The sequence below is a fragment of the Emydura macquarii genome, unplaced genomic scaffold, assembly GCF_026122565.2.
Source record: "Emydura macquarii macquarii isolate MOO-44397 ecotype Brisbane River unplaced genomic scaffold, CSIRO-AGI_Emac_v2 contig_2897, whole genome shotgun sequence".
In the NCBI taxonomy this organism is placed as follows: Eukaryota; Metazoa; Chordata; order Testudines; family Chelidae; genus Emydura; species Emydura macquarii.
The window spans coordinates 45223546-45242984 of record NW_027133034.1 but is presented as its reverse complement, the minus strand read 5'-3'; the positions used below and the strand labels follow the sequence as shown (position 1 = coordinate 45242984).

The window sequence follows — 19439 nt, the reverse complement described above, 5'->3', positions numbered from 1 at the left end:
ACTACTTGTCATTCTCCCAGACGTAGGGCTCTAACCTGACAATACCTGAAGGAAGAAAAGAAATGACTTACATATAACTGTGTTCTTTGAGTACAATAAATTATAAGATCCCCTCTCCTCCACTTTTTCAGTCTACTCTGAGTTCTGAGGAAGTGGAAGAAATTGATGATGAGGGTAGGACTAATGTCTCCTTCTGTCACCTCACCCAGAATGCCCCAGGGCTCAAGAAGATGTAATTATGGCTCCCAGTCAGAGCTTTCCAGAGGGTGCTGAGCTTTGAGCCTATGTGCAGGCATGTCCCAGGAGTGTGGATCTCTACTGATCATCTAGCTGAAGGATGTCAGTTACAGTGAGAGACTTCTTTGAAAATTGACCTAATATTAGTTGTGCGTGTATGTGCCAACTCTCCCTTTTGCATAGAGGTATGCCTCTCTGAAAATCTGGCCCTAACCATTTATATAGTCCTCTAATTTGTAAATGGTTAAGAGGGCATTTTTATTTTATAAGGCGATTTTATTGCTAAAACCCGAAATATTATGGTCAGCTCCAGGAAAGACAGAATAAAGAAACTGGGTGGTAAAGAAGGTCTTTATGCTGGCTTCTAAACTGTTCCATGAATCCTCTAGTGATCAAGGAGAATGGCGGGTATTTCTTGCATGATGAATTCTTGGTTGACTAGACTGTCAGGATATCTCTGCAGGGCAGAGAAATTTTTTTAAAAAGTTGTTATTCCTGAAATCACACAGGCCCCGCTGAAAGATGTTCTGCTGGAACAGGGCTTCGGGTTTGATCTGCTTAGTTAGTAAACTTGCGATCTGGACAGAACCTCATTGACATTGAGGCATGAACAGGTTGCAAGCACTGAACAAGGCAGTTGTAAAGTATGGGCTGGAGCTGAACTGCAGTGAACAGTACTGGCTGATAAACAGTCCCGTCTGGGAAAAACATCATGATTTAAAATAACATTTCCTTCCTCTCATAAATAGCAAAAATGTATTGAGACCTAGGGAAAGAGAGAGTTAAAGCTTTGACCGGACGACCAGCCCTCTTTCACCATGGGATCTCATCAGACAATAAATCTCAAGGCACCTACCTAATCCTACTCTTTTATAAGTTATGTTTTTTATTTTATTTACGGTTAAGAAAATGAAAAGTTAGCTAACTTGTGACAGCCCAGGCTTTAAAAGAAGTTACTTCTGGTTGACTATAACCAGTATTTGAAGTGTTGTTTGGGCAAGTTAAGCTGAGCTATCCCCAAATAGTCTAACTCTATTGCTATGGCAACAAGCTACAACAAGCTGTTCCTACTGCAACCTAGGCAATTTGGCAAGACACACAAAATACACAACATATTCCTCCCCCCTTAATGAAAACGTCCATTTAACAGAACAATCACTAAACTAGGGAATAAGGGTAGACTGCCTCATTTCACGGCTAAACCATGGGGATTATTCCGCCCTGTAACGTGGGTTTGCCCTAGCTAAAGATCCAGCCATTGAGGAGGCCTTCTCTCTCTAGGTGGATTACGGCGGACTTCTGGTGTTCTTGCACCGGAAGATGTTATTGGTGCGAGTCTAACAATGGGCTCAGGACTCATAGCTCGAACAGATGTTGTATCTGCTCAAACCGGGGAGGAGGCTGTATCTGCTGCAGAGGTGGACTGAGAAGAGGAGTCAGGAACGGGTGACTCTTGACTCAATGATATCTCACCTGTAATAGTGAGGTCAGGCAGTTCAACTGGCGATGTGTCCTTGGGACATGTATGACCTGGCAACAACTGAGCTACATGCCGCCGCCAGGTGTGATCATCTGCACTCTGGACAGTGTAGGAAACAGGTCCTGTTTGGTCAATGACTGTAGCAGGGACCCATTTAGCTCCAGAAGCATAGCTCCGAACTAGCACAGGCTGTCCAGCATTAAAGGTTCGGTCTTTTGCTCTGTGTGCACGTCTGATGACTTGGTTTTGCTGTTGATGTTGCACAACTTGTCATGCTTTGGAGGGTTTCAGCAGATCAAAGCAAGTGCGCAGCTGTTGTCCCATCATTAGAAAGGCTGGGGACACTTTGGTCGTAGCATGAGGTGTGTTTCTGTAGGGTAGTAAGAAGGTGTCCAGACATTTTTGAATGGACAAATGTCCCCTTGCAGATTTTAAAGCTTGTTTCATGGTCTGCACAAACCTTTCAGCTAATCCATTGGTGAATGGATGATACGGTGCTGAAGTGATGTGTTGTATCCCATTTGCTTCCATAAAATGTTCAAACTCCTGAGAAACAAACTGTGGTCCGTTGTCGCTCACAAGTTGTTCTGGTAGACGGAAATGACTAAAGCTTTCATGCACTTTCTGGATACTGGACAGCATTACAGAGACTTCTGCCCACTTAGAGTGGGTGTCTCCAACAATCAGGAACATGCTTCCTTCAAATGGGTCAGCAAAATCAACATGAATATGCTGCCATGGGTTTTCAGGCCAGTCCCATGGGAGTAGGGGCACCAACTGAGGCATGTTTCTCACACTTTGACATGAAGTACAAGCTCTTGCCTTCTCTTCAATGGCACTGCCCAGGCCAGGCCACCAAAAGTAGCCTTGTGCAATTTCTTTCATGTGCACTATTCCACAGTGACCTGAATGTAGCTGTTGTAATATCTGTGATCTCAGTAGTGGTAGAATAATGACATGACTCCCCCACAACAAGCAACCAGAATGGATTGATAACTCCATCCTGCTGGACATATAGGGAAGAAGGTCGGGTGAGACCTGAGAGTCCCGTAGAGATGTTCCATGCATCACTAGGTCCATAACCTGGGACAGTACTGGGTCAATGCAAGTTGCCTTCTTTACTTGAGTAGCAGTGATGGGTGTGTTCTCTACCTGTTTAAAATAGAAGATTTCTTTCTGGCCAATATCTTGATGTTTAACTGGTAAAGGCAGTCTTGAGAGACCATCTGCGTTGCAGTTCAGAGTGGATTTCCAATATTTGATCTCATATGTGTGTGCTGAAAGCAGCAATGCCCATCGTTGCATATGACTAGCAGCCAATGGTGGAATGCCTGTGCGTGGTCCAAAAATTGATGTTAGAGATTGATGGTCGGTGAGAAGTGTGACCTTCTGTCCAAACAGGTACTGGTGAAATTTCCAAATTCCGAAAACGATTCCCAGTGCATCAATTTGATTTGGGCATAGTTGATTTCTGCTTTGTTTAAGGTGTGTGAAGCAAAAGCAATGGGTCTCTTCTCTCCTGAAGGCATAATGTGTGACATGACCACGCCCACTCCATAAGTGGAGGTATCGCAGGCCAACTGTAGAAGTCAAGATGGATCAAAATGTGTCAGAACCTCTGAATTTAGCAATGCACATTTAGCTTTGTTAAATGCAATATCACAGGCTTCAGTCCACTTCCAGACCTTGTTTTGGCCAAGGAGTTCATGTAGTGGTTTTAGTAGTATTGTTAACTGTGGAATAAACTTTCCATAATAGTTCAATAGCCTTAAAAAAAACAACAAAGTTGGCTTATGTTTTGAGGATGTGGAGCTTCCACAATAGCCTTGACTTTTGTAGGAGCCTTACAAAGGCCAATAGCATCTACAATATATCCCAAATATTCAACAGAGGGCTGGAAGAATTCACATTTGTCTTTGCAGACTCGTAGGCCATACTCTTCCAGTCTGTGTAGGGCAGGCTCCAAGTTCTTAAGGTGATCCTCCTTATTCTTACCAGTGACCAGGATGTCGTCAAGATAGCACTGGACTCCTGGCAAGCCATTCAAGATTTGGTCCGTAGCCTTCTGGAACAAAGCTAGAGCAGACGATATTCCGAAGGGCAAGCGACAGTATCAGTACAGCCCTTTATGTGTCACAGTAGTCAACAGCTCTTGGGACTTTTCATCGACATGCATCTGTAAATATGCCTGACAGATCAATCTTGCTGAACTTTTGTCCACCAGCCAAGCCAGCGAAGAGGTTATCGAAGCGGGGAAGAGGGTATTGCACTGCACACAACACTGGGTTAACAGTGACCTTAAAATCCCCACAAATCTGAATGGATCCATCTTTCTTCGATACTGGAATGATTGGTGTTGCCTGTTGACTGTAGATAACTGGTACTAGGACTCCATTTTTGACCAGACACTCCAGGTCCGCTTCAACTTTTGGCCTGATGGCATATGGCATATTTCTGGCTTTTAGACATTTTGGTTGGCTGTCAGGCTTAACGTTCAATTTCACAGTGATCCCTTCATACTTCCCAAGTCCTCTCCAAAAACAGCAGCATATTTCTTTAATACAGCTGTCAGACATATTCCTTCTTTAGCCATCCTGTGCACTTCTGTCCAGTTCAGCTGGATCTTCCTAAACCATGACCTTCCCATTAAGGCTGGGTAATTGCCTTCCACCACAAACAGTGGCAGTTGAGCAGTCTGTCCATTGAGCTCCACCTTAACATCAGTAGTGCCCAACATGGGTACAGCTTCTCCAATGTACGTCTTCAGAACAATTTTTGTCAGCATAAGTGGAAGATGCTTTAGCTTCTCCTTATACACAGTGTCTGAAACCAGCGAAACTGCTGCGCCGGTGTCCAGTTCCATGCGTACAGGTTTATCTTCCAACAGTGGGGTTACCCAGTATTCATGTGAGCCAACTGCCATGGACAAGACATGGAGTGGCACCACTTCTTCTGACTGGGTGTCACTTAGATCATCCTGACTCTGCTCTACCGCAGGCTTCTTTTTCTCTGGTTTGCCTGTTCTGCTTGATTCTTCTTTTTTTTGTTTGCAGGGACGCTCAATGTGTCCCTTTTTGCCACACTGTCAACACACTAGGTCTTTACACCAGCATTCTGATGCATGGTGACCTGGCTTTCCACAGCAGTAACATTCCTGGCTCCCCACTGTCTTGTGGGTAGGTTCTTGTGACACCTTATACACTCCGGTCGATGCACTGAGCTGTTGAGCTTCCTTTACAGCCAGCTCCATAGAGATTGCAATTTCAGTGGCCTTCTGCCCGGTGAGCTGGTCCTCTGTCAATAGGCGCTTCTGTACTGCTTCATTGTGCAGACCATGCACTAACCTATCATGTAGGGTGTCATTTAACACATAATTAAATTCACAGTGCTCAGCAAGCTTCTTCAGAGCTGCTACAAATTGCACAATTGTTTCACCTTCTTCTTGATTCCTTTTGTGGAACCTAAATCTCTCTGCAGTTACCAGCAGAAAAACGTGCCTCCAGGATTTTCACGTCACTGTAAGATTTTTGTCTCTGGCTTATCAGGGTGCACTAAGTTGCACAATAAAGTAGAGATTTTAGCTTCTACAACACTTAAGAAAATGGACATCTTTGCATCTGTAATTTCGTTTGCAATAACAAAAAGCTGAAACTGCTCAGTCTATGAGTTCCAATTCTTTAGCCCTGTAAATGTAGCCATTGCTGCCCCCCCTTCCCCCCCTTTTCTTTCTCTTGTCTTTTAGTGTCCTTTATTAATGTGTGTTGGGGTCATTCATACACAATTGCTAGTGATTTCCATTCACTAGCACTGCTTTTGTTTCCCCGGTTCCCAGTGTGTCTGCTTCACTTCCCTCAGAACAAAGCAGAGCCTATTTTAGTTTTAGTTTGAACCGTCAATGTAAACAGCCCAGCTCCTAAAACAGCAAAAAGGTTTTTTTCTTACATTGACTTTTACTTTTTTGCCGGTGCAGCACAGGTCATCCCATCCTCCATCGCCACTTTTTGTTAAATTCCTTTTAATCGCTTGTATTCAAAGAGCAAAATCAGCACAGGATCAGAGAGAGATGCAACACAGGGAGCGTCTTTATTGAACTAACTCTAAAAACCAGCCAGGACTGGCTGAGCTATCCCCTAATAGTTTAACTCTATTGCTATGGCAACAAGCTAAGCTCTGTTGCTAGGGCAACCTAAGCAATTAGGCAAGATACACAAAATACACAACACCTAAGGATAAACTGAGATGGGGCATTTCAGGTAGTGCTCAGTGGGAGTTGAGATGTCTGTCAGACATATCTTGGATGCAGGGCCTTTCTCTCATATCTCTGCTCATCTGGACCTGAGCTTCCTCCTCAGCTGCCAGGAAGCTATCCAGGGAGCAGAAATGTATTTCATCCAGCTAAAGGAAATAGAGGCCCATCATCAACATTCAGCTTTTTAGGTGGGCTTCAGATCTGAGACAAAAATGTATATATTTAACTTAAATTTCCCAGGTGGAAAAAAACTTCTGCTGCGACAAGCAAGGCACAGCCTGTCAGCAATATTCCATCTCTTTATGCAAAGTGCACTAATGCCAGCACTGGGTTGTTGAAAGTGCTGGTTTGAATGTAATGGAAGTTACTAATGTGCCCTCAGGACAAGTAATCTTAATCAAGCCAATACAGGAAAGGGTCCCATACCAAGACCTAGGACTAGAGCACAAATTAATAAAAGAAAGGGCCTTTTTACTAAGAACACTGGGTTGGAGAAAATGGACCAGAATCTCTTTAAAATTAGGGGTTAGAAGAATATTTATGCAAAATCTTTATTCTGCAATGTGAGAGAGTATCAGGAGCAGAAGTGGTAGTGTAAGGCCAAATATTTAGAGCCGTTTAAAGACACGATCTCCCCTGAGCATAGTCTTGGAATCAAAACAAATTCTGAGCAGTCTATTCTGTATCCAAGACCCCTTCTAAACCAGTAAGCACACCACTCTTGCTTGGATAATAAATGGTAACAATAAGTCATAGGCATATAGTACACGTCATGTACCTTCAAACAAGAGCCCATACACAGAAGAGAAAATATTCCAGGCCATGCAGAGCTATGGAAGTGATCAAACACATGTCTGCTGTATTCAGATCTGTGCTGCAAATAAAGGCCTGATCCTTCCGATGTTAGTGAACACCTTCTGAGAAGTGATGGGGGTTAAGGATGGTCAGCACTACTCAGCATCATAAAGGATCAAGCACAAAGTCAGCACTTAACAATCAACAGGCCTGTCCATCTACAAGGCATACCTGGGTGCCACACCAGTGTTCTCTGGGGAAGGTACTGAGAATTCTCCTGAAAAACAAAATAAGATTTTCAGACTCCGCATGACATACCCATTAGACTGGGAGTGTTTCCTCTTCCTCTGAAGAAAAGGGCATTTTGTGAGGATTTAATGGGCCCAAACTGCAGGTTTATGACTCAGGCAAGGAGCATTCTTGAGTATTATAACATGTTTTATTTTCTTCATGTATCCACATTCAGTTTTAACCCAGTCCACCTCCAATTTGGCAAACTAAAAGGAAACAACAACAACCCACCACAGAAGAACCTAGTGTACTAAGCACTAACGCTTCCTCCCCACCCACACAGTACACATTCCATCTCTTACAATCATATCTAAAATCCCCAAACATTGGAATTCTTTTCTTTTCTTTTAATGATTTCCCCATCTGGTACATGGAAAAGCTGTTTCTATGACACTTCTGAGATGGCCACATGCTGATATATTTATTACATTAAGTACCAGCTAAATACCAAGCTATTTACATTTGAATGGCATATTACATTTGCACTGAAAATTGAGGAGGGGGTATTATTAATTATGTGTATTACAGTAGTACCTAGAGCCCACAACCAAGACCGAGATCTGATTGATCTAAATGCTGTACGTAGTAAGAGAGTGCCCCGACATCAAAGAACCAGCAATCAAAATAGAAATGACTAAGAATGAGAAGACAGTATACTAGAATTATGCACCCAAATACCACAGTAATGGGAGCCTTATTCTTAATAGCAATAATAATAAAAATGGTGATGAGGTCTGGGAGACTCATATTATTGGCCATGGGATGTAGTTTTTCACCTTTATGCAATTCTAATTCAGCTAAGGGGGCTAGTGATCAAATGTTTTTACCATAAAATGGCAGGTTGGTGTTCTGTGTAAAACTATTTTTGTGAACCTAGTCCAGTTCCCAGTGAAGAGCTTTTGCAATTGGCCTCCTTTTTGGCATTTTTCAGCACAGAAAAGTCAGGGACCAAAGGACATGGAAACTGAACAACATTGTCACTACTTGAGGTGGTCCCTCAAGTAAGAGTTTAGACATATTAATGGGACAGCATGGTGGTGATTGCATTGCTGCTATCCCTGCTGTAACTGTTCTTAGGAGAGAGGATTACGTTCTCCAGTACTAGCAATTTAGCACTTTCACATGCACTGCTGGCCTGTACCTTATTAGACAGCTGTTTTCTAAAACCAAAAATAAACTGTTAGGTACGGGATTCTTTTTAATGGGACATTCAATTGCAGCTTTTGCATTTATTTTAAATGAATGTGGTCAATGAATTGAGCTAAAATAGTCTCATAACCGGAGATAATTTTCTTTATATAGGATGTTCTGCCACTTAATTTTTCAGGGCCCTTTCTCAGGATGATCAAGATGATACCCACTTAAAAATAGAGGATATAATTCAAATGGTGAGTCCATACCAAGATTTATGCATCAGATAATTTCTAGGGTTATGTAATCTGTGTAAATCACTAAAATGCAGCTCAACTGCAACCTTACTGCCATATTTCTACCAAATTACTGTTCCTTTATATCTGCGCTTGAGATCAGTTTAATAAATTTGAATGGTTAAAACTGAAGAGAAAATAAGTGTTTAAAAAAACATAGCAAAAGAGAGCTTGTCAGAGCTTCTAGACTTGCTTGTGAATTGGTGATTGCTAAAATTCATGGAGTCAGATCCTGTACTGGTCCAAAATGGGGGAGACATGCATATATATATATATATGAAGCAATGAAACACCTGAGCAAGAGGCTGCCCTTATGCCTTCCCATCACAGGCTGCTTCAGATGTGTATCATTAGGATCTCTGCTTCAGGTGTGTATCACTTCTCCACAATAAAATGGCTGCTCAGCACCCATTTCTAGCCTTCAGTAAAGAGGCCCATCCTCAACCACAGGAATTATCTGCCCACAGCATGTTTTCATTTACCTCTTATGTGCACTGGTTCATACCTGAGGCACATGGGAAATGGAATAGGTGCAGATTCCATAGATTGAACTCCACGTTGTTAGTGTTTTTTCTGCCCTTTTCCTTTTCTTTCATAGCCTAGAAGTTGTGAAGTAATTTTTTGTTTACAATGCATATGAAGCTTGTTAATAATATCTTGTTTTTTTGGAAACAAATAGACTGAAATCATTGACTGTGTACTTTTATTTTTGCAGTCAGAATGTCCAAAACCAGAGTGCTTTGAAACTTTGTCAGCCATGGAACTTGCAGAGCAAATAACTCTCTTAGATCACATAGTTTTCAGAAGCATACCCTATGAGTAAGTGTTCTCCCAAGAATGATCAAAGTGAATATTCTGTAAGAATCTTTCTGACTAGCAGTTTTAGTTTCATTGATTAGTATTCTTAGATGTTTTTTTATTGTTGCTTGGGATCTCTGATAGTTCATTTATGTTATGAAAGACTGAGTTCAAGAACGCTAAGAGTAGTCACATCTCTATCATGATGTGTGTGTTGTATGAGCACCATGCAATATATTTCCTGTAGAGTTACATATTCCTTCTCAGTCTTTCTTTGAGGCTTTTATCTTACATTAATATCTCACAGTTTGCTGCCATTTGAGAGCCTCTGGAGAATTAAGAACAAACTTACATTCTCAGGCTTTGGGCTAGTGAAGACTGAGCATAGTGGGGTTGTGCACGATCTCTGGGTTGGTGAGTGTAAACTCAGCCGTTTCCATACAGCAATCTGATCTTGCCAGCTCATGGTGCTGTATTAGTAGCAGTTTCAAATAGGGTCATGATGCTGAAAATTGGGAGTAGAGAAAACAAAGCAAACTAAATGTCCTTTACAGTGTTTACAGCCTTACAGTGTTCCAGCAATGGCACAGTGAAATGCTACAATTACAGTGGAAAATTATATTAAGTGTTCAGTAGAACCAGGTGCAGTTGAAATCCATTTGAGCTACCGTTACCAGGTTTTTGTACTGCATTTATAGATGACATTTTTCTTTTTTGTTCTTTTTTTTAACCTTGATTTCCAGAGAATTTCTTGGGCAAGGCTGGATGAAATTGGATAAAAATGAAAGAACTCCATACATTATGAAAACCAGCCAACATTTTAATGATGTAAGTAACCATAAAAATGGAGAATGCTTCTTAGGAACCCTTTTGACATGGTATATGAACTCTGAAATATAAATGTCTGTCTCTACATTGTGATGTCATTTCTGATCTAGTAGTGACTGAATGTTATATTTTCTTTGTGATTAATCGTATAAACCATGAAAGCTTGTAAAGAATTGCTAGTCAGAAGTTCAGTAGTAATTGTAAGCTAGTGGCACGGTCCAGCCGGGGCATCATGACTCTTCCTCAGGCCCAGGCTCCGAGGAAGGTCACAGCGCCTTCTTTTAGGGGAATAAACGGTGCCAGTTACAAGTCTTTAGCTCCGGCCCCCAGCGGGTTGGGCTTCTTTTCCAGTCTGTAGATATGGGGTCTGTAGCTCCTGCCTTCCCACAGGCAAGGCTAGAGAAGTAGTCTGGTGCCCCTGGCCCTCAGGCAGGGTGGGGCAGGCAAGCAGTTTACAGTCCCTGGCCCGCAAGCTGGGCAGGGCTGATGCACAGTCAGTAGCCCCCGGCCTTCCCACAGGCAGGGCTAGCAAATTAGTCTGGAGCCCCCGGCCTTGCAGGCAGGCGGGGCCAGTAGAGCTCAATATCCTCTGTTTCCAAATCCAGAGGGTGTCAAGCACTCCCGGGATGGTTAGGGAAGTGGGAAGGGGGATGCAGGCCCACCTGATTCCACTGTGTCTCAGCCCAGGGCCCTATCAGTGGCAAAGCAGTTTGCCACTGAGTCAGCGGGGCTCCAGCCACAACATGCTGATGGGGTTTAGCCTCTGACTCATCCACTTGCTAATCAGCTGTCCCTGGGCCACTTTCTCCCACCCTGTCCCCGGGTACCTGCAGGAAGCAGTCTCCCTCCGGGTCGGTGGGGTAGAAGGCGAGCAGCAGTCCCATGAGTCCCTCACCATTGACTGGCAGCAGGTCTGGAAACTCCTCCGGCTCGTCAGCGGAGGGCAGCTCCTCCAGATCACAGGATCCCACGGGTTCCTCCGGTCCACCGGGGTCTGTCAGCTGCAGGGGGTCCCCGACGTCAGGCAGCTCCTCCAGGTCAGGGCTGGCCTCGGGGTATTTCCCACCCAGGAGTCTCCGGTGGCTCATCCCAGCTACTAGAGCCCAGCAGCCCTACCCAATCACTAGGGCCCGGCAATCCGGGCAGGTTTTGGATGCTCCGTTCAGTGGGGCGGTCGCTCCAAACAGGGTCTGGGTCTGGGTCACAGCCTCCAGGAAGACACATCTGCTCCAGTGGCAGCTTCCCCCTTACTGAGCTGGTAAGCCAGCCTTTTATAGTTCTCTTCCCTTGGCTCCACCCCTCGGTTGCTGGGCAGTTTGTCCTGTAGGGCCCTGTTCTGCCCAGCAGGGGCGTCGGGACCCTTCCTCGGGCCCAGGTTCCGAGGAAGGCCACAGCGCCCTCCTACAATAATTTAATGGATTAGAACCTTTTGAATTATGCTAAAATCTCCTACTGCTTACAGATGAAATTAAGTTCTCTCTTTAGAGGATGAAACTATCACAATAGCAGTTAACTATCATCTTCTGTTTTACTGCTGAGCCTCCACCTATACTCTTACCCTTGACTTATTTTCTTTACACGTTGCTAAGAGCCATCACCAGTAGCAACATTACTGCTGGCTCTGAGACATTATTCACTGATTGTTTTGCTGCATTTGTTAACCTCCCCTTACTTCACTGTTCTTCTCCATGCCATCTGGCAGTGTTTTCAACATATATTTTCTCAGCCTTATTAATTAAAAGCCATGTTCTCTGACACCTCATTTATTTTTTCTCCCCTATTCGTTAAATAATGTTGTTTGCAAATGCTTATATTAAATATTTTAGGATATTTGGCTTTTTATTTGGTCAGATGAGTAACCTTGTTGCCTCGCAAATTATGAACTATGCTGACGTCGGTTCCCGTGCTAACTCAATTGAGAAGTGGGTAGCAGTGGCAGATATTTGTCGATGTATGCACAACTACAATGGCGTGTTAGAAATTACATCAGCCTTGAACAGAAGTGCAATCTACAGACTGAAGAAAACCTGGGCTAAAGTTTCTAAACAGGTGAGAAAGGCATTTCTACAAATATGGTTGTAGCATTTCATTTGTTGATGTGTTACCTGGATAATCATAGAATCATAGAGTTGGAAGGGACCTCAGGAGATCATCTAATCGAACCCCCTGCTCAAAGCAGGACTAACCTCAGCTAAATAATCCCAGCGAGGGTTTTGTCAAGCCGCAGCTTAAAAACCTCTAAAGATGGAGATTCCACCACCTCCCTACATAACCCATTCCAATGCTTCACCACCCTCCTAGTGAAAAGCTTTTTCCTAATGTCCAACCTAGACCTCCCCCACTGCAACTTGAGACCATTGCTCCTCGTTCTGTCATCTGCCACCACTGAGAACAGCCTAGCTCCATCCTCCCTGGAACCCCCTTTCAGGTAGTTAAAGGCTGCTATCAAATCCCCCTCATTCTTCTCTTCTGCAGACTAAACAAGCCTAGTTCCCTCAGCCTCTCCTCATAAGTCTTGTGCTCCAGCCCCCTAATCATTTTTGTTGCCTTCCGCTGGACTCTCTCCAACTTGTCCACATCCTTTTTGTAATGGGGAGCCCAAAACTGGACACAATACTCCAAATGCAGCCTCAACAATGCCGAATAGAGGGGAATAATCACTTCCCGCAATCTGCTGGCAATGCTCCTATTAATGCAGCCCAATATGCTATTAGCCTTCTTGGCAACCAGGGCACATTGCTGACTCATATCCAGCTTCTTATCCACTGTTACCCCCAGGTCCTCCTCTGCAGAACTGCTGCCTAGCTCGTCGGTCCCCAATCTGTAGCTGTGCATGGGATTCTTCCATCCTAAGTGCAGGACTCTGCACTTGTCCTTGTTGAACCTCAACAGATTTCTTTTGGCCCAATCCTCCAGTTTGTTTAGATCTTTCTGTAACCTATCCCTACCTTCCAGGGTATCTACCACTCCCCCCAGCTTAGTGTCATCTGCAAACTTGTTGAGGGTGCAATCTACCCCATCCTCCAGATTATTAATGAAGATGTTGAACAAAACCGGCCCCAGGACCGACCCCTGGGGCACTCCGCTTGTGACCGGCTGCCAGCTAGACATGGAGCCACTGATCACTACTCGTTGAGCCCTATGCTCTAGCCAGTTCTCTATCCATTTTATAGTCCATTCATCCAACCCATACTTCTTTAACTTGTAATAATAATAAAGAGGTCAAGATAACTACACTCTAACCAGATTTATGTAAAGTTAAGGAATAATCTGATTGTCTGGTAAGAGTTTCAGCAGGCATTATTATTTCATTTCTAGCACTTATATATTTCATTTTCATTTTCTATTCCTGTATCATTAGTTAAATATCTTAAGCACTAATTGAGTTCATTAGAAGTTGCATGTGCATATATCTGAAGGCAAAATTTTATCCTAAAATATTGAATTGAAATATTTAACAAAACTAAATGTTGCATTGATTAGATGGGATTCATTCAGATACGAACATTTAGTGATACTTTAATTTGGAATAATGATAGCATTGTGGTGGGATAAAAAATGCTGTCCAGAAACATAAAATTATTTTTGTTTTTCTTTTGAGCTTCTCAAATGTAGCCCCAATTCCATGTGCTTTAGTCCTTGGCAAATAATTTTCTTTGGCTTTTTTTTTTTTTTAAATGATTCCAGTCCTCAGATATATAGGAGCCTAACTCCCATTGGGAGTTAAGCACCTAAATACCTGTGAGGATCTGGGTGTAAGGCAGTGGAGTTAGGCACCCTTCGGGGATCTGGGTCTATGTAATTTTGAACATACTTTGAGAGTTTATGAAAGGTGCTGGCTTGTCAAGCTAGGAGACTGAAAATGATGAAAATGGATAAATCTCTCTGTGGTTATGTCTATGACCCATCACACAGCCACAGCGTGCCTGTGTCACCTAACTAGGGTTTGCAGGACTCAGGCTGCAGGGATATAAAATTGCTGTGTAGACATTTGGGCTTGGGCTGGACCCCAGACCTTGGGGCACCTCTCCTCCACCTTGTGGGGTCCCAGAGCCCAGGCCCAAACATTACACTGCAATTTTATAGCCCCTCAGTCTGAGCCTTGCAAATATGAGTCAGCTCACCCAGGCCAGCTTCAGGTCTTTTATTGCAGGGTAGACACCCTCTTTGCACTTTCAATCTTTGGCCTCTCTGCTGAGACTTCCAACGAGGGTTATGTCTGCACTGCAGTATAATCCCAGGGTTTGAACTCAGGCTCAAGCCTAACCCCCTTGCAGCTACACACAAATTACACTCACCCAGGGCTGAATCCCAGGATCCCATGAGTGGAGGATGAATGTCTCAGTCAAGCTGGGACCCAGGGTTCAGCCTTACTGCTTTGCCTTGTAAATGCAGCCCACTAGACGTGTGCTCTGGGACTTGGCTCCTAAGTTTTTAAGTCCTGTTTTCAGATGTGCTATTTTCATAAGTGCTTTTGAAAAATTTTCACACAGGGTAACACTTGTAATTCGTCTCTTTCTAGACAAAAGCTCTCATGGACAAACTTCAGAAGACTGTATCATCTGAGGGAAGATTTAAAAACCTTAGAGAAACACTCAAAAAGTATGTTTTCTTAAATAACAAATTAACAATATAATTATGTTTTGTTAAGAATATTGGATAGCACTTATTAAAGATAAGAGTTGGCTTTGTGTTTAGCTTTTATAATGAAAATAATATTGGACAATATTTTTACTGAATAACTTCTATAAAGTTGGCTTTATTCTTTTTGGCACCATTGTTTTGTTGAATATACTGTAATTCAGTACCTCTTACAAAGTAATGTGATACCTCTGGGGAACTACCAGAGCAAATTAAACTAGTATTTTGTAAGAAATGCTCACTGTTGGGGGCTTTCCTTGTACTGATAAACTTTTTCAATAAGTGTAAGAACAGCTTTATAAATATAAAGGTTCTTTAATCAAAAACATTTTACTCAGTTCTGATAGTGCCTATTTGCCATTAATAGTCCCAAAATTCAACATAGCTGGTTTCAAAGAGCTCTCATTCCAGATTTGTTATCTCCAAGTGTGAGCACACACAACTCATTCCAAGAGCTATGTCTGAAAAAGAGATCTCCCAGGCTGATTGACAGTAATTTTGTTGAATCATCAAGAGAGTGTTCAAGAATTAAACTACCATTCATATAGTGTATATTTGAAAAAAACAAATAAAGTTCAGGACATAGGGTTCATGCTTAGCCTGCAGAAGACTGCTGTCAGGGAATCAGACACATTTGTTTTAAAAGATAATTAGATGTTTTGATTTAGCTGGGTAACTGACCCATGTACATGTCTCATAATCTAGCTGTAAACTTTATTTGTGATTATTTTTTATTTTGTAACCATGGAGAGTATAATATGACCTTTCTCCTCCTGAAGTCAGCAGGAAGTTGAACTAAGGTAACTAGGGAGATACTCCAGCTGCATTGTCCTCTCTGCAGCATACACCCTCAGAGTAGAAAAATTCCAAAAGTAGTCTGTTCCCTAGCAGAATTTCCTAAATTAAGAAAGCTATGAGTGTTTTCAACTGCATAACATCTTAAATGTTTACAAAACCAGCATTGTAAACATCCTAACATATTACTGAACAGTATATATAATTTATTGCTGATACTAAAATACTTACAGTACTTCGGAAGAATAGAAATGCCTTGGAGGCATGTCCCAAAGCATTTTCAGCTGCATTGGATTTATTTCTGAGATTTTCTGTCAACTGGAATTGAAACATGTTTGGGACCATATTCCAATGCTTTTCGCCTTTCTGCATGGTGTTATCATTGTGGCTTTTACTAAATGTTATCCTTGTTTCACTCCTAGTTTAAAGTTAGATATTTGACACAACTTGCCAAATTTGTCTCTGGTAGAAGTGGGCACAACTTAAGTGAAGCCAGAGCATCTGTCCCCCTTACACCAACCTGTGAATTTGACCCAACTTGTAAAAATAGTTTAAGTAATTAAAAAAACTTATTAATTTGTGTAATGTCTAAAAAGAACAGCTTGTAAATTAAATCCTAGTAACATATAGTTAATTTTTCATCCTGCAGTTGTAATCCCCCTGCAGTTCCCTATCTTGGAATGTACTTGACAGACTTAGCATTTATTGAAGAAGGAACACCGAACTTCACTGAGGAAGGCCTTGTCAATTTTTCCAAAATGAGAATGGTAATTTTTATTTCCTCACATGTTTCCTCTATAGCTTTTTATGTACACAAATTTAACATTGATTTGCTTAGGACTTCTTTGAATTCAAATTGTAAGTTTACATAATACATTTGCATAATACAAGATGGATAGAAGTTTGAAAGCAATCTTTTGAATTTGAATGCAGGGACAGTCTTCTCTCACCACCTACTGGCAAGCCAAGGAGCATTGCAATGCAAATTTAGCTCTCAGTTTGGTCAGCTGAATGTTGCAGGAAGAAAAAGAAAAGATCTAGGCTTGCAGGGTTTAATAAATGGTCTAAAAAAAAGTGTAACCAACCTGGCACCATAATTCATCAGTCAGTACCGCTCAGAAGGGGTCTTTTTAGAGTGTGTTTAGGACTCCTCCCCAAGGAAGTTAAACAACATTTAAAGGTTGATTCTCTCTGTCTTCCGAGCTATGTTGCTGTTCATAGCTCCTCAGAGGCCAGCAAGTATTGACACCATCTGCTCTGCTGACTGCCGTGTCTGGTGTCTGTGACAGCACATTGCAGAGGTCACCTGAGGGAAAAGAGGGAATGTTATCAGGATAAAGTGACCCAGCTGAGACAATTTAACAGTCTAAATGGCTAATTTGAGAAGGTGAAGAACCCCCCTCTCCCCCCAGCCACCAAGACAAAAGTCCTTACCCCTAGGATAAGTTGCATCATTTTGGATCAAATTCATTCCTGGCATAGCTTCATTGAAGCTGATATATTCAAGTTAATCACAGATTCAAAGCATAACATTTTCTTTTATAAATGTATTCTTTTGATAGATATCACATATTATCAGGGAGATACGCCAGTTCCAGCAGACCTCCTATCGTATAGAACATCAACAAAAGGTACAGTAATATGTGTGGCTGATCATAGGCACTATAATGAAGGCTGTTCCTGCTATCAACAAAAAGATATACCGATGATGCCCAGAGCTAAAACTAAAATCTTTTGTTCCCATACAGTAACAGCGGGATGCAAACTGGCATTTTGGGTTGTGATAAGGTGATAGAGTAACATTCTCTTCTCAGACTTTGCACATGAAGGCAATCTTGCCTCCACTTCTACAACAAGTGTAGCTTCTCCTGGCAGAGGAGTCAGTGTAGTTCTGCTGTATGAGGGGGGCAAGATTTAGTGTGCCACACAGGGTATCTCCCCAGCGCAGTATGGAACTCCGCTTCCCAGAGGATGCCAGCACACAGGAAGTAGGTGATGAGGTATACTTGACTGTTTGATGCTACTACATAGATCTTCATCCCATTTCCCTACAGAAGTGACGTATTAGCGCAGTGGGGATTGTTCCAAATTCACTCTGTGGTCCGAAGGGAGGATTCTTTTCCTCCCCTACTCCATTTCCCTAGCACCCGAAGCAGCTACATGGGTTGGACGTTAGATTGAGGATTAGCCCCTTACTGACTGAGAGAGTTTTTTAAACAGCTTGGGTACTTTGCACCACATATAACTAACTATTCTGCTTCACTAAGAAAACAAAACATAAGGGATCGTTCCAAACATTTGTCTAAAATGGACTGAAGCTGCTAACTGGCAGGGATGGGGAGAATAGAGAAATTCAATTAAAAATATATACAGTTTCAAAATATATATGTTGCAATTGTTTTCTGTATTGCAGGTCACTCATTACTTATTTGACAAGACCCTCATCATAGATGAGGATACTTTGTATGAACTATCCCTAAAGATTGAACCCAGACTCCCTGCCTGAAGAATGAGCTTCGTCCCAGAGTTGACAGAGAGTTTTAGTGTAATGAACAAAATTATGCATGCCATGCCCTACAGACCACAAGGGGAAAGACTGAGAAGATTGCAAACTCTCTTTTCCAATAAGGGAGACAGAGCCTCAGAGAAATTCTCTCTCAGACAAGGAAAATCAGCTCCTGGAGATGAAAGAAAAAATGCTTCAGACTTGAGGGTTAAATGATTGTTACTTTGCAAAGATAATGTTTTGCCAAAGGGACTATGCATCTAATCAAGGAAAACAGAAGCCTTTCATGAGAATAGCTACTCATTGCAGCCACCCTAACAGGGCAGATAAGGGGACAAATTTAAATGTAGGTACCTTATTCCATTAAATTAGGATACATAGGCAAATGCAAATGGCATTGATCTGGCACAGGTTGCTTATCAAATGTGTATCTATTGAGGCATCCATGGGATTAATCCATTCTCATTATACCGTATTCACTGCAAACAATAAGAGCTTAAGAGTCATTTACTAACCTGAAGTGTAGCAGGATAATATCTAAGAATTTTAGCTACAGCATATGCTGTTCAAAGTATTGGTTAGAAATTAGATGTTTTCATTTATAAAATGTTAAGGTCTTAAAATGCGTTATCAGCCTTTTCTAAAGTGGAAGGTTTTACATGCTACAAATTAACTTAACTTTGTAAATATTGTTCTCACCAAAACATGATGAGTTTTACAATGTGGAAAATAATGAACTGTTTTAATAGTTGCAGGCCATGGAAGCATCAACTGGAATATCTGAGTTTAGGAGCTGTCTTTTGGATTGCTTTGCCCAGATTCACAAACATATCATAAGTCAGATACTGGGTCATTTTGCACATAGTCTCCTGAGAAAGGCACTCTGATTTTCTGTACCTACAGCATCCCTGACACAGTTCAGTGACTATAAAGCACCTGCTGCAGACACTGGGGAAGGAATGCTAGCCTGATGTGGCAATGGATAATGTTCACAATGAAGACAGCAGGATTAGCTATTTTATTTTACATGAAATGAATTGTTTAAAAAGCACTCTTTTTTGCTCCGCTGATCAATTCTAAAATCTTCTTTCCACAGTGAAGTTTGACTGTCAGCAAACATGAAATATAATTTTATTTGGGGAAGTTAGTATTTGCATATTAGTGTCTGCTAGAGAAAATATGCTATTTGTAACTGTTTTTAAAACCCATGCTACTGTGTGATTCTGGGTAGAATCCATTTCTACAGAAAATATGGTTCTTCATACAGTTTCCTGATAAAGAGTAACCTTTTGTAGCTGCATGGAAGGTGAGCTCAAAATGCATGCTATATACTACATCATAAAACTGAATGCAGATATTAACACTGTTGAATAACTAGGCTGGAAAAGTGGT

General features: G+C 42.0%; 1 protein-coding gene across 1 annotated transcript in view; it reads left to right on the top strand.

Annotated features, from left to right (window-relative positions):
* RASGRF2 (Ras protein specific guanine nucleotide releasing factor 2) overlaps positions 1-18537 on the top strand; it is a 183517-nt gene extending 164980 nt beyond the window's left edge. Inside the window, exons 20-27 of the mRNA XM_067568794.1 lie at positions 8380-8440; positions 9195-9298; positions 10021-10105; positions 11957-12154; positions 14628-14707; positions 16191-16308; positions 17104-17172; positions 17955-18537. Of these exons, the coding sequence (XP_067424895.1) occupies positions 8380-8440; positions 9195-9298; positions 10021-10105; positions 11957-12154; positions 14628-14707; positions 16191-16308; positions 17104-17172; positions 17955-18047 (808 nt within the window). The 3' untranslated portion in view covers positions 18048-18537. The remainder of the gene's footprint in view (positions 1-8379; positions 8441-9194; positions 9299-10020; positions 10106-11956; positions 12155-14627; positions 14708-16190; positions 16309-17103; positions 17173-17954) is intronic.
* The last annotated feature ends 902 nt before the right edge of the window (positions 18538-19439 follow it).